Below are 15149 nucleotides of genomic sequence, written 5' to 3'. Positions count from 1 at the left end.
GTGGAAGCACTTTGGCCCGGATGAGGCCACCTCGGAAGAAGAGGAACTTATGCGGAAAGCCTATCCGTTTTTATTTTCTTAAATCAGAAAGAACACTAGGGATGGTGTTCCTCATATGGGGGGGAGATGTAACACCCCAAGCTGCATAAACAATTACTGTGGTTACTAAGTTTTATTTTACCTTTTACTACATTAATTTTATTACTTTATGTTGTTAAAATGCTAAATGACTGACTCTGGAAGGCCAGGATATATTTTGTTACCTAATTAATGGATAATTAGGAGTTAAGGTATTTTAGCAAAAAACTGTTTGAAAACAGTTAAAAGAAACAGTTACTCATTTGCTCTTTTGGGGGGGGGGATATAGATGGAGAAAGGAGTCCAGACACAGGGGAGATCCTTGAGCTAGATGAAATAAACCAGTGGAAAAATACACAATTACAGTCTGCAAGGTACAGGACTTGAGGATGGACAGTGATTCTTGAGGCCCAAGGTGCCCAACTATAGCTAGACTCATCTCAACTGTGACGAGAAGGAAGTGCTCGGGGGAGAGTCTAGATGTAATTTCTAGACTCGCAGCTGGGTGACGAGACTTTCAAAACAGGAGCAAAGTGGCATAATTTCAAGTCTATAAACAAATAAGTAAATTAAATCTATCTTTAAGAATTGTTAGTGGAGTGTGGCAACATTTAGCATTACAGGTATAAGTAATTAGAGTATTAATTAGAGTTTGAATTCCATAGAACTACAATTGAATAGAGAATAAGACTGCATCACATAAATTTAGTAGAACAGGCATTAAATTTCACAAACAGAGTAGTACTGATAATAACATGAATAAGTAAAGATATTTTACTGTAACAAATAAATATAGAAGCTTTGCTTTGTTTTGTTTGTTTTTTTTTTTTTTTTTTTTGTGCATGTGGTTCACGAACACCCTGGTTAGTGAGTGGTCACTACGTCTACGGGAAAATCTAGGCTAATCGCCCTTTGGCCAATAGGCAAGACCTGACCCCAAGGGCTTCGGGCAGAATGGACCCTATGACCTCTCAACGGCGAAGCACGTTTTTTGACCAACTGAGCTAACCCTAGGGGGGTTAAATATAGAAGTTTTTTTGTAACAAATAAGTACATATATTTTTCTCATGAACTCATAAATTGGTAAAGACCACAACTTGACTGTAGGTACAGAAAATTCTGCGGACAATTTCGGAGTTCCAAATGGAAATCAACAGAAAGGAAAGGGAGTGATAGTCAATGAACAAACTCGAATAGCTAGAAATTGTCATCCATTACTCTACAGTTACTTTCAAAAAGAACAAGGAGAAAAAGAAGTAAAGGACCTTCACCATTCATCTCAGAAAGTATTTTTATAGTAAGGATTCATTTCTTTAAACACGAAAGATTGAAAAATTAAATAGAAAGTTCTTTCCAAGGATTGAAACTTTAAATACGAATTGAGTTCTCCGTGACAGGTCTAGCCTAATGGCCTTGAGAGTTCTCCTCAAAATATTAAATAACATTAAAAACACTTAAGTCTAGAATCCCAAACTTCTACATAACATGACATGAGAATTCATTGTTCAACTCATTCTTTTAACGAAACAAAAGGAAACCAAAGTAGCCCTTGACCGAATAGCAGATCAAACATGGTTCTAGACCCATGGAATACTACGCACAACGTACATTACAACCAAACCAATAGATGTATCAACGGTAAACGACATATAGCCCCGCTCAAAATCAACATTTCAGAGGACAAACCCCACATATACGTCCTCTAAAACGAAATTTTGTAAACTGTGAATCATGTATGATACTGCCCTAGCCAAGCAAAGCTCAAACTAGATACAAATTAATACCTGCAATCACAAGCCAAGCAACCTTAGAGTCAGGAGGAAAGCTAATCATTAAGCAATACATCTAAGAATGCCATGAGTACTCCAGCTTACCCGGGACTGGGGAACTCCGACCCACCTGCAAAACCATCATACCCAGTTAGTGAACCGGTGAGGAAACAAATCAAAATAAAACAAGAACAGAAACGAGAGGAGGGCAAGAAGAACTACACACTCACCTCCCTATGAATGACATCGATTCTTACTACCTTGCACAGATTGAAAAAGCCAAAGAGAAATCCCTGAACGGTTGGGGTAATCTATTAGTTTCCAAACTAGATGAAACCCTAAGGCAAAAATCAACATCAAATAGCACCGGAACAGTGAAATATCGAGTGGGATTGAATACCTCCTAGTGTGGGTAAGGCATAAAATTCCATTCAGAACAACAGTGATGGTCATAAATCTGTCTAGCACAGTGAAGAGTCGGCTCTATTGCAGAGCAACCAAGCCGAAACACCAACAATACCAAATGACATCAGAGTCGACTGGACGTGGGAGATTTGGTTAGTTGACAAAACCCTAAACCATCCACGCCGTCGGATCGCCATCCATAGAATGGACGAAGCATATCAGACCACCAGTTGCAGGTCAGCCAACACCTCTGACAAGAACATGTAGTGGGTTTGATTTTGCTACTGCCATGCGTGTCCGAGAGCTGGCAGCATTTAACGAAGGTTCGGTCATAAACCTCAACTGCAACGGGAAGCCATGTGATCAATAAATACGATACATCGCAAACCTTGAAATTTGCACTGAAATCAATGAGTCAGATCAATTTCTAACATGCGATATAGATATTTCTAGTAATTCGATTAGACCTTACTATGATATATATATTCATTTTAATTTTAATTTTTTATTTTTTTTATGGTATTACTAGTGACATGCGTTACACATACATTTCTTTATTAAAAAAAATTAAAGATTTTATCTCTAATTAAATTTGTTATTGACATTATAAAATGATATTGACATTATAAAAAACACCACGATCAATAGTAAATACAGAGATACTTACTTTATTATATGTCTTAAATTATATATATATATATAACCAATATCAATACATTAATCATTATTCTTAAAAACTATATATGAAGAGATATTTCATTATACGTCTTAAATGGTCAAAATAAAATAAAAAAATAAAAATTATAAATCAAATAAAATGTAACTTTATTATTATTATCAAAAAAATTTTATATATGAGTTAAAGGTATATAAATTTTAAAAAAATAAATAACGAGATCCTTAACTATATAGATTAACTTTTATTTTATTATGTAAATTTCTAATTTGGAAATAGCTTTTTTTAATGTGAAAAATATTCTTAATCCCTCTCAGCTCTTGATAATTCCATGATCCATGGTTTATATATATATATATATATATATATTAAATTTCATTTTGAAACATAAATAGATTTAATACCTAAATTGCATTTGTTGATGCCTAAACTCAATCCCTTGAAAATTTGGCCGCTTTGATTATGTAGACTACATAGCTTAAACTTGCAATTACAACAATTCTTTCTTAGGTTTTTGACAAGAAAAACATTCTAACTTTATTTTTTTCATTCACTTCATATGATATATAAATATTTTTTTTGAGCATATATAATATATGCATAATTGACAACTAGTTTATATAATATGTCTGTATTTATTTTTCAACCATCAGATATATATGTAAAGTTGACATTGGAATATTTTACTTTACATGGGGATATGTGTGTGTTTGTGTGTATAAGAAATTGTTATTAAAATATATTAGTTAAGATGTATATTTAAATAATTTATGTAAGTTTTATATTAAATATTTTTAAACATATAATAATTATACATCTTCCTTACATTCTAAAAGTGAAAATGTCCTTTCTTATTTTAGTTTTAATTACTTTATTTCTCTTTAATGATTATATAAAATTATGTTACTTAATAGGGATATCAAAGTATTTATTTATAGCTAAAAATGGGAGAAATATATTTACCACTTCTTATAACATCAATTACATTGATTTTTTACTATAATCAACATTGTTTTTTTGTTTTGCTTTTTTTTTTCAAGAATGTTTTATTTTTATATTAAAAAAAACCTTGTCAACTCCACTTTGAACATAGAAAAAATCACAAATAACCCTCATAATTAACTATAACATGCACCTCTGAGTGTAATCATGGGAATACATTAAGAAATATCACATCTCCAAAACACATAACTAAAGTTAGTAATATCACTGTAATGACGTTACCGTCTATTATGGGTTAACGGATCAATCATATTGCTGGGAACAAACCTGTACTAATTATATAACTGATGAAAAATTAAATTCCATATTAACATTATAGTGAACTAAAACACGAACAGAGAAGACATTGCACATCCTTATCAATAACTAAAATGCCTATGGAAGAAGATGGGACCAAAGCCTGAATATGATTACCCTACAAACTTGACGATGATGCCAGTAGAGCGTGAAGATGCTAACCCATTCACACTGGCGAAGAGCAATCCTACCAGTTAACCTAATGTGATCATCGGTACCGTCTGTAAATAACTAAATAAAAAAATGCCACAACAGAATGGTCTACCATCTTTATGCTAGCAGCAAATGTAATGAACTCTTATAAATATTCATAACAATACACTTCCTGGGATTACAGCACTGTTAAAAAACAAAAGGTAGACGTAGTATATCAAACCTCCTTCCACACATTAAGAGAGAAAATAATGACGTCCATTATTAATGTAATATAAATCTAATCGATACTCCCTGATTTTCACCTCGGTTGCAGAGACCCTGACGTAGGATCAGCAGCTGCAGAATAGATATCGGAATTTGTTGTCGAAGAAGTTGCTGTGCCACTGCTTGACGTTCCCTCAGGGTTGTGAGGAGCAGGACGTTTGAGTTTGCGATGTGCGCCCCCTGAATCGAGATCTATAAAAGCAGGTCTTGTGGGCGAAGGAAGATCATGTTCTCGCTCATTTGTCAGCATCCACACCACACGGGACATTGAAGGCCTCAACGCTGCAGCTGCTTGTGTGCACAGAAGATCAATTTTAATCACTTTAATCGCTTCCTCCACTGAATAGCTTCCCTCCAATGTGGTATCCATAGCTTCTAAACCTCTGTCTGCTTTATAGAGTTTCCATGTATGTTTGACCAATATCAACAAAACCCAAAACGTTAATGAGCAAAGATGTGGGTACTTTGGAAATTTCAACCAGAAAGATGAAATCCATATGAGCCATACTCCTTCGATGAGAAACTCCGCGTCTGGAGCCAAACTCTGACTCTTTCTCCCGCTGATAATCTCAAGTAGAAGCACTCCAAAGTTGAATACATCTGCTTTTTCTGTCAGCTGTCCGCATAAGGCGTACTCAGGAGCCATGTAACCTCTGCTCAATGTCAACAGCAAAAAATAAATCTCCACATCCATCTAAATCATATGAAGCATATTCAGAAGTATGAATTGTAGTGGGTTTATTTATAGTTCAATTTATTTAATGATGATTATGACCTGACCAGAGTGAATGTTGGAGAGTTCTTACAAAGGTCCTGCAACTGTAGTGCTAAGGTGGCTCATATCTTCTGCAAAGAGTTTGGCTAACCCAAAGTCTGCTATCTTTGGTCTGTAATTCTCGTCAATTAAAATATTACTTGCTTTTATATCTCTGTGGACTATCCTAATTGCAGATTCCTGTGAAGATAGGCTAGGCCACGGGCAATCCCCGCCATAATTTCATACCTCCCTTTCCAACCAAGTAAATGACGTCAGGCTGTATCTTCAATTAATAAATCGGCCATAACATTGATTGATAAGAACATTAACCAACTACATTATAGTATTATACACAAACCTAAAAAGAACAGAAGAAAGAAAGGGAGAAAAAGAAGAAAACCCAATTAGAGTGAAGAAAGAGTAGAAACCGAATAGAAACTTGTCGAGACTACTGTTGGGGAGATATTCATAAACTAATAGCCTTTCCGAGGTATCAACGGAGCAACCAAGCAATTTGACTAGATTCCTTTGCTGAACACCGCTGATGAGATTGGCTTCATTCATAAATTCAACGTCTCCTTGCCTTGAATTTATATACAACCGTTTGATTGCGACCTGTCTTCCACCTGGAAGAACCCCCTGCACATCAAAGGTAGGTTAATATTATTTATAATCTCCCTTGGACGGTGTATCTAGATACTAACTTAATTAAATGTAACACTGAGCTCACTTTGAAGACAGATCCAAAACCTCCTTAGCCAAGCTTGTTTTCTGGTCCAAAGTTAGAGGTAGCCTCTCTCAAAATATCATACTTGGAAATTGAATTCCGAATTAGCTATAATTGGGGTTTAGCATAATTGCTCCTTCCTCACCTGCGAAACAATCCGACGATTTAAATCATAAGCACCCATTATGGGTTTAGCATAGTTGCCAGTCCGACGATTTTCTTTTTTTGAAATTTCTAACATTATAAATAGAAAAACTTAATTTAATCCTTTAACATTTAGTATTTAGCGTTTATCAAACTTTTCGCATAATATATATATAAATAAAAATAAAAAGTATCCTCATCATTCTACGGAATGGGTTTGAAATTTTGATAAACATCAAGACGGATAATAATAATAATAAGTCATGAAATTGAATAAATCATAAAAATTATTTAAATTATAACTTTATTCTCATTATGAATTAAAAAAATATTTTATTTTTTATAGAAGTTTATTGTTATATGGAGATTTTTAATTTTAAAGAGATTTTGTTAAAATATTATGGTATAATATTATAGCTTATCAATATCGTATGTATAAAAAAACATAATTCATTTTATATGTAATTAATTATATGGCATTTTTTTACTTAATAAATTTAATTAAAAAAAAACATAATACTTTGAAAATAAATCTCAACTTTTCATTTGGGTATAGTATTAAAAATATCCTAAAATATTGAATAGAGTTTAAATCTTTACCATTCACTTGATAATTAAATTAAAATTCTCCAAACTTTATTTCAAAATATAAACACTTATGAACATGACATAATTAAAAACCAAAAAATTAAATAAATTATAGAAAACCCCTTATAAAATACTCTTAATTTTGTTTAAAATAATACCATAAAAATCCTATATTATTAATAACTCTGAAATTAAACAAGCAAATTGATAATTTTAGACCTTTTTGAAATAAGTGATCCTTGTATTGACATATGTCTTCGTAGCAGAGCCACCTGGTTAAAAGCTAGGGATGACAATACCCTATTCTTTCATAACTATGCAAAAGGCAGAAAGGTCAAAAATACAATCTGGAATCTCCCATTGCCAGAAGGTGGAGTAGCAGATTCCTTCAACAAGCTCTCTCACCTGGGATCTTCACACTTCAGGAATCTCTACAAACAACCCCCAGGCTCAACTATTGCTGATATTATTAACATTGTTGGTCACTTCCTCAGGTTTGTAAATGAGGATGAGTCGGAGACTCTATTTGATCCAGTGACACCTGGGGAACTTGAGAGCACCCTAAAATGGTTCAAGAAGGAGAAAAGCCTGGGGCAAGATGGGTGGACCATTGAGTTTTACATTACTTTCTATGATCTGCGTAGCAATTACTTATTGAGGGTTGTGGAGGAATGCAGGGTATCTAGGTCACTGTACAATGCCATCAACTCGACTTTCATAGCTCTGACCCCCAAATCGGACTCCCCTTCCTCTTTTGATGATTATCGCCCCATCTCTCTGTGTAATGTGCTCTACAAGATCATCTCCAAGATTGTAGCTAATCGCCTCCGTCCTATTCTGTCCCGTAATATTACTCCTCAACAATTTTCCTTCCTGGAACATCGTCAGATTCATGAAGCCATTGGTTTGGCTCAAGAAGCATTTCACACCATCTGGACCAAGAACCACAAAGCCATTATCTTAAAGATTGACTTGGAAAAGGCATTTGACCGTGTCAGCTGGCTCTACATCAAGATGCTTCTCATCCATCTAGGCTTCCCCATCAACTTCATTACCTGGATCATGGCTTGTATCTCCACCCCCACCTTCAGTGTCGTGATAAATGGGTCGGCATCTTAGTTTTTCCACTTTGAGCGTGGCCTCAGACAGGGTTGTCCTCTGTCTCCTCTTCTCTTCTTGATTGTCATGGATGGCCTGAGTCGACTAATTGATACAACAAAGAGAAATGGGGAATTTAGTGGACTCAAAATTTCAGATGACTGCTTTCTCACCCATCTTCTTTTTGTGGATGATGTCATGATTTTCCTTGATGGTAGCATCAGGGACTCCCACTCTTTCTTGAAAATCCTCACCCTTTTCTCATTTGCTACTGGGATGCTTGCTAACCATTCTAAATCATGTATCATTCTCTCCAGAACCTCAATCCAAGAGTCCCATTTGGCTCGACAATTGTTCCCTTTCTGCATCAATCCCTTAGATCGCGGTCTCAAATATTTAGGTTTCTGGATCAAGCTTATCAGCCAAAAGATAGCTGACTGGGTTTGGCTGGTAGCTAAACTGGAGAAGCGCCTCAACACATGGAGCCACCGATATCTATTCAGAGCTGGTAGACTTGTATTGGTTAAATCTGTCCTGGAGGCTACACCGGTCTTTTGGATGGATCTTGCCTGGATTCCGAGGAGCATCTTGGCAAGATTACATCAAATATGCAACAGATATCTGTGGAATGGGAACCAGGATAAACGCATATTTGCATGGGTAGGATGGAAGAAGATAGCAATTCCCAAAAAATGGGGAGGTTGGGGACTAAAAGACCTGCCTATATTTGCACAAGCCCTTGCTGCAAAAATGGGGTGGACTTTACTCACAGGCCACAATCTCTAGACCAGCATCACATACCACAAGTATATCTGGCCTCTTCACATAATGGATTGGATCCGACTTCCAACCTGGCCCAAATCTGGCATCTCATCTGTGTGGAAAGAACTTCTAAAATCTATGCCTGTCATCAGAGATAACTTGGTTTGGAAAATCAACGATGGATCTCTGGCTCGTATTGGTACAGACCCATGGAATGGAAGCGGCGGCAGACATATTCTACCTGAGGCCCTCATTCGGCACCTACACTCACAAGAGATCAAAGTACTAGCTGACATTGCTGATCCTCAAATTTCATCCATTTTAGATCAGCACTGGAAATCTGCATTACAGATCAATCTTCCACCTCACTGGCACTAGGAATGGACTGCCTACATTAATGCTTTGTCAGAGTCTCACATCAGGATTAAACAGGGGCCGGACGAGCTAATCTGGCATCAATCCGAGAATGGAATATATACACCAAAGACTGGTTATCTATCGCTGATATCACACAAGGTACCGGATTTGATTTCATTTTGGTGGAAGACATTATGGAAGCTCACTACGCCCCCCAGGCAGAAACTCTTTTTTTGGTGTATCCTCAAAGCTATAGTTCCCACTGGGGAATATCTCATGCGCAGAGCAGTATACGGGCGTACCTGGTGCACCCTTTGTAAATGCACTTCTGAATCGAGTCTCCATCTGTTCCTAAATTGCACAGCATTGATGAACTTGTGGCAATCCGTATCCTCATTTATTCACTTCACAGGCAAATAGGAAGGCGACGATATAATCAGAGCCTGGGAATCATGGTTTTATCGTCACAAAAGCTCCAAATTACAAAGCCTGCCCATTATTATTAGCTGGTAACTCTGGATGGCTTGAAACCGGGCTATATTTGATGATAAACCAGTGATCTGGCCTCATTTAACTGCCCTCATCATATCTACCTATAATGAATTGCCTGAGCCTCCACAACCCCGTACTCGAAGACCCAGTGACCCACCGCATATTGATAAACGCACCCCATGGGCACTTTTTGATGGCGCTGCCCAGCAGCAGGGATGCGGGGGAGGTTTCATATTATACATTAACGATCAGCATTACTATAAAGTCCGCATGGGTTTGGGGATAGGCTCAAACAATTTTGCAGAGATCATCACTCTTCGTCATCTCATGCATTTTGCATTGGGGCATAACTGCATGCACATTCATATATTTGGAGACTCGAAGATCATCATAGATTGGTTCAACAACATTACTATTTGTCACACACACACACTCAGTAACATATTGGATGAAATAAATATATTGAAGGCACAATTTATTTCATTACTTGCAATCATATCTATAGGGAACACAACAGCAGTGTCGACCAACTATCCAAGGAGGCCACGACACTACCCAGAGGAGAGTGGATGATACATGAGTAGCAAGGAACAAATGCATATCAATACTATCATCGTCCTTATATAGATCCACATTATCATAGGGCAGCCAGCGCATGAGATACAAAACAGGAAAATGATATTTTTTGAACAGCTTTTTATATATAGTTGACAACACCACTTTTTAGAAGCCCTGCGTGGAAATATGTATATATATAAATAGAACAACAAACGAACATCCTGCGTGATGATTTTGGTATATAACAGATATATTAGACCATATAATGAGCCCTCAAAAGGTAGACAGACTCTATAGCATATGCATAGTGCATTTACAATATGTAATTTTTCAAGTTAATGAAAGATTACGATTTTTCCAGTGGAAAAAGTGATCCTTATATTAATAGCAAACTCCAAAAATATTGTGGAATCCAAGAATATCCTGGAATCAAATTGTGAGGAGAGGTTAAACTTTTCTCTACCCATCTGATTCTAAGATATTTCGAGAATATTCAATCTATATAAATTCATAATCCAAAATATTAAGGTGATAGTAAACTAAGATTGTGAGGAGAAAGCCTTGATTTAAGTGAATGATTGATATTCTTGAAAAATATGCAAAAGCTAGGGGAGGGGAGAAATAACGGAGATTGTCTCAAGGGAGAATGGATTTTTAGATAAATTTATTACAACTTGAAGGGTTGAAAAATATGCAAAAGGTAGGAGGAGGTACAAATAACGGAGAATGGATTCCAAGATAAATTTATTAAAACTTGAAGGGGGTGAAGACTAAAATTCTGGGTGAAGACTAAAATTCTGTGGTATTAAAACTTGAAGGGGGATGAAGACTAAAATTTTGTGGTGCAGAGTTCACTTACGAGCAACATTTGGATCGTAATAAGGGGATAAGATTTTATCAACGGTGTCCATAATTAATTCTTGGAGAAATTTGATTAATAGGAATGTTTAATTTTTTTTAAGGTGGAAATTGATTAATTATTTACAACTCTGGAGCACTCAATTCTGAAATCTGTATGCTATAACTTGGCTTTTTAAAAATAACCTCAATTTTTATAAACCTCAGGCCAAATTTTCTATTATTTTCCCCATAAACTACGGTTATCCGACTGTAAACAAAAGCAAAATTGGGCTCATAGTAGACTTGTCCGGAGACAAATTTTTATGGAACTGTAAACAAACCCTTGGAAAATGAGTTGGTCAACCACCAAGGTGTGTGCTCGAGCGACCCGCGTGAAAGGTGTGGGAGATGGAGGCGTCGGCAGAGAGAGGGGATAGTGTTGGTCCCTTTAACAGGGTGAACGAAGGAGGGGACAGCGTTGGTCCCGTTGACAGGGTGGACGACTGTGTTCCTGTCGCGGAATCTTAAAACTGAATCGTTGCGAAATCTTAAAAGTGAATCATTTAACAATTTCGACACCTCTGCTTCGAGAAAGCCGTTCCGGCATAGCGAAAAATTTCCACGCGCAAATTCCAATCGCTGCAATTAATCCAATCGTCCCGGCTACTGCGCCCAGAGTTATGGCTAATGATCTACTTCACCAAAAATATATAAACCCTTACTAAAGCAGTATATTCTTTGTCATGGTAAACTATGTGAAAGAAATACCGGATACTGTAGGAGTTTTACCTGGAGGAACCGATGGAGGAGGAGGAGGAGGCGGCGGGGATGGGGGCGGATGCGGGGGGGCCACGGACGAATTGAAAAAGGAATACTCTTCGAAAAGCAAATAACAGTTTTTGGATCCGAATTGTGCTCCAATAGTCCCAGTTGCGCATGGTTTTAGTCTTGAGAAGGCAGAATTTAGGCAAGCCCCGCAGCTCTTTTGGGATAGGTCTTTCCAACATTGGGCCATGCCATATATATCCTCCTGAAAATTAGAAGGAAGAGAATAATCTGCAAAGAAAAGTTGCGGGCTCTGCGCAGCTTTCTTTGTAACGTTTGAGAGCAGGGCATCAACAGCATCTGTGAATTCTCGTGGCTTGCTGCTTTTCCCACCGTTGCAGATCAAACTTGTCGGCTTACTATCAATATCGCCGTAAAAGTTATGATTGGCGTAACGTAAAAAGCAGCCGTCTTCTTGAATGAGTCCAGAAGTATTCTGGCATCGCTGAACAAGATCTGTTTTGGCCGTGGATGCACACTGTTTGCAATAGGAGGAATTTAAATCTCCCCGGCACTGGAGAAGCCCATAAACCGAACTATTGCTGTTTTTTCCCTCAACAACAACGACACTAGAAACATTGAATCCGCTTGTAGAAACGTTGCCCACCAGTGAATTCAAAACCTGGTTTAGATTGCGCTGGAAGGAGCTACCGTTTCTGTATTCGGGCTTCTCACAACCAAACCAAACGACAGCAGTCCCTGGATCAGCAACTGAGAGGAGCATGGCGATAAGTAACATGGTACTGATTTAATGGTTTCATCTTATTGGCACAAGAGGAGTTAAACCCTGTTATGCACTCTTGAATCTATGGTCTTGAAGAGGAGCGCAACCCATACATTGTCTGCTGCTCAAGTCTCTGGCATCCATCATCCAAAGCCCGTTTGATTCGTGAACGTCCATTGACTCGGCTGCTGCTCATGTCTCTGGCATTCATTACCCAAAGACCGATTAATTCGTGAACGTCCATCTACTTGTGTAATACCTGTGATACCTAGTCCTTGTGATTGTGATTGGGATTATGGTAATATTTTTTATATAATTATGTGTGGGAAAATAATTTTTATATAATTAAATTTAAAATTAATAAAATTTTTACAAAATACTTTAAAAATTTTGGTAAAATTATGAAAAATTTTGGTGGAAATTTTATAAATTTTTGGTTATGGTAATTAAATTTAAAGAATTTAGGTGCCCAAGGGTTTTTGACCGTCTTGAATCCATTTCTAACATAAAACAAAATGATTCAAACACTCCAACTATCTGATTTTTTTTTAATTTACCAAATTCTGGCAAAAAAGAACTGCGGCTATTTTGTGTCATAGACAACACCAATTAATAAAGTAGTAAAAATATATTCGAAGTGTCATAAATAGTAGAAATATATTGGAAGTGTCATTTCTTTTTTTTTTAATATCATTTTCCACTTTTTAATGTAATTGAGAGGCATCTGAAAGGTGGAAAATGATCTTTATGGAGGTATTTCAACCACTTTTTTAATGAGGTTGTATTATAGTGCCATTTTTCTTTTTTAATATCATTTTCCACTTTTTAATGTATTTTTATAGAGGTATTTCAACCACTATTTGAATGAGGTTGTATTATAAGTAGTAGAAATATATTTCAAGTGTCATTTCTCTTTTTTAATATCATTTTCCACCTTTTAATGTTATTGAGATGCACATGAAAAGTGAAAAATGACTTTTATGGAGGTATTTCAACCACTATTTTAATGGGGTTGTATTATCTCAAACAACTTTTTTAATGAGGTTGTAGAAGTTGACCGACCTATGTAAGGAGGAGGATTAGTAGGTCACAGTTATCTATAGCTAAATATGTTCAAGTTGTAGTTGATTAGGGTTTATTATGGTCAATATACTGTTGACTATAGATGACCATAGTTGTCCACATTTGATTGTAGTTGACAATCATAGATTATCACTGGCTATGGTTCATCATAATTGCTCATGTTTGATTATGGTCAACCATGGTAATTATAGCTAACTATAGTTGACCATGGTTGACTAAGGTTAACATAGCAAACCTAACAATCTTAATCAATTTAGGTAAACTTAGTAAGTCTATGTTAACCTAGTCAAACTAGTAAACCTAAGTCAACTTAAATAATTATGCTTGACTAGTTGACTATGGCTGATTATGGTTGACCTAGTAAATCTAGTAAACATAGGTCACCCAAGTCAACCTTATACCTAAGTTAACTTGGTAATTTTAATAGATCTAGGTCAACATATTAAACCTAATATACCTAATAAATGTAGGGAAACCTAGTAAACTTACCTTGTAAAACTACCTACCAACCTAGTAAACCTAGAAAACTAGGCCAACATAGTAAAAATAATAAAACTAGGTCAATCTAGTAAACCTAATAAACCCAGTAAGCTTAAAACAACATGGTGAATGGCTATTCACTTATGAGATACGTGGGATACCTAGTCCTTATGATTGTGATTAGGATAATATCGTCAATATAATTAATATAAAATAAATATAAAAAAATTAGATAAAATCAAAGGTTACTTGAGCATTATATATATACCGTTAGTTTTAATAAAGGTAACATTGTGTTTATATATGGTTCATTTTTAATAAAAAGTATAAGGTTTAATGCATAAACTTAATTGCTATAGCTCTTTTAGTGATATCAAATCAAGGTTATTTTAGATAACTTTATGAATAGTTCATTTATAATTTCTATTCCTCTCAAGCATCCAAGAATGTTAGTAGTCTAATTGAACGATATTGAATTTCTATGCTTATAGTGGTTGGAGATGATGTCAATATCAGTGTGTATCAATTCTTGCTTAGTCCACATCCCCTGGGCCTAAGAACAAACAATAAGAATTTAGAAAAATCTTAATATGTCTTCATCTAGCTTAACATGTTCACTAAGACAATGGGTGGAATAGATAGAACACAGAACCATTGAAATCTCTACTAGTGTTATTTCCTTCAATTTTTCTTGTTCCAAATCGACACAAAAATAATATATGGAATTTGAAACAACTCTCTCAACACTCTTTTCTCTTTCGACCTGATTTGTAGCTAATTAATTGTCAGGCTAGATGAATAAATCGATGGATGGTTATTTCATTACATCAAACTATGCATAAATACAAGAGTGTGTGTATTGTTCCATTTTCTATTAAGGACCCTTGGTATTCCTCATGGCTCTTCTTTTCATCTACGTATCTATTATGTAGAATTATTTAGAATGATATAAATCTTGAAGGGTTATGTGTCCAACATTCCTCCCTTAAGCCAAAGAGTTGTTCGTGAGTCCAAACATCATTCTAAACTAGCACATTGGTGAAGATGTTTGTAATTTGTTCATTTGT

General features: G+C 35.9%; 1 protein-coding gene across 1 annotated transcript; it reads right to left on the bottom strand.

The window, feature by feature from the left end:
- Positions 1–11529: 11529 nt before the first annotated feature.
- Positions 11530–12534, bottom strand: LOC149189981 (antimicrobial ginkbilobin-2-like protein). Its single transcript, XM_089410399.1, has 2 exons — positions 11739–12534; positions 11530–11654 (listed from the first exon to the last, which is right to left on the bottom strand). The coding sequence occupies exons 1-2, from the start codon at positions 12532–12534 to the stop codon at positions 11530–11532; spliced, it is 921 nt and encodes a 306-aa protein (XP_089266525.1).
- Positions 12535–15149: the final 2615 nt, after the last annotated feature.

This window comes from Pinus tabuliformis, chromosome 3_1, assembly GCF_031772625.1.
Source record: "Pinus tabuliformis cultivar Carrire ecotype Pingquan chromosome 3_1, CPIR1, whole genome shotgun sequence".
NCBI lineage: Eukaryota > Viridiplantae > Streptophyta > Pinopsida > Pinales > Pinaceae > Pinus > Pinus tabuliformis.
Note: the sequence above shows the minus strand (reverse complement) of the source record. Positions and strands in the feature narration are given on the sequence as shown.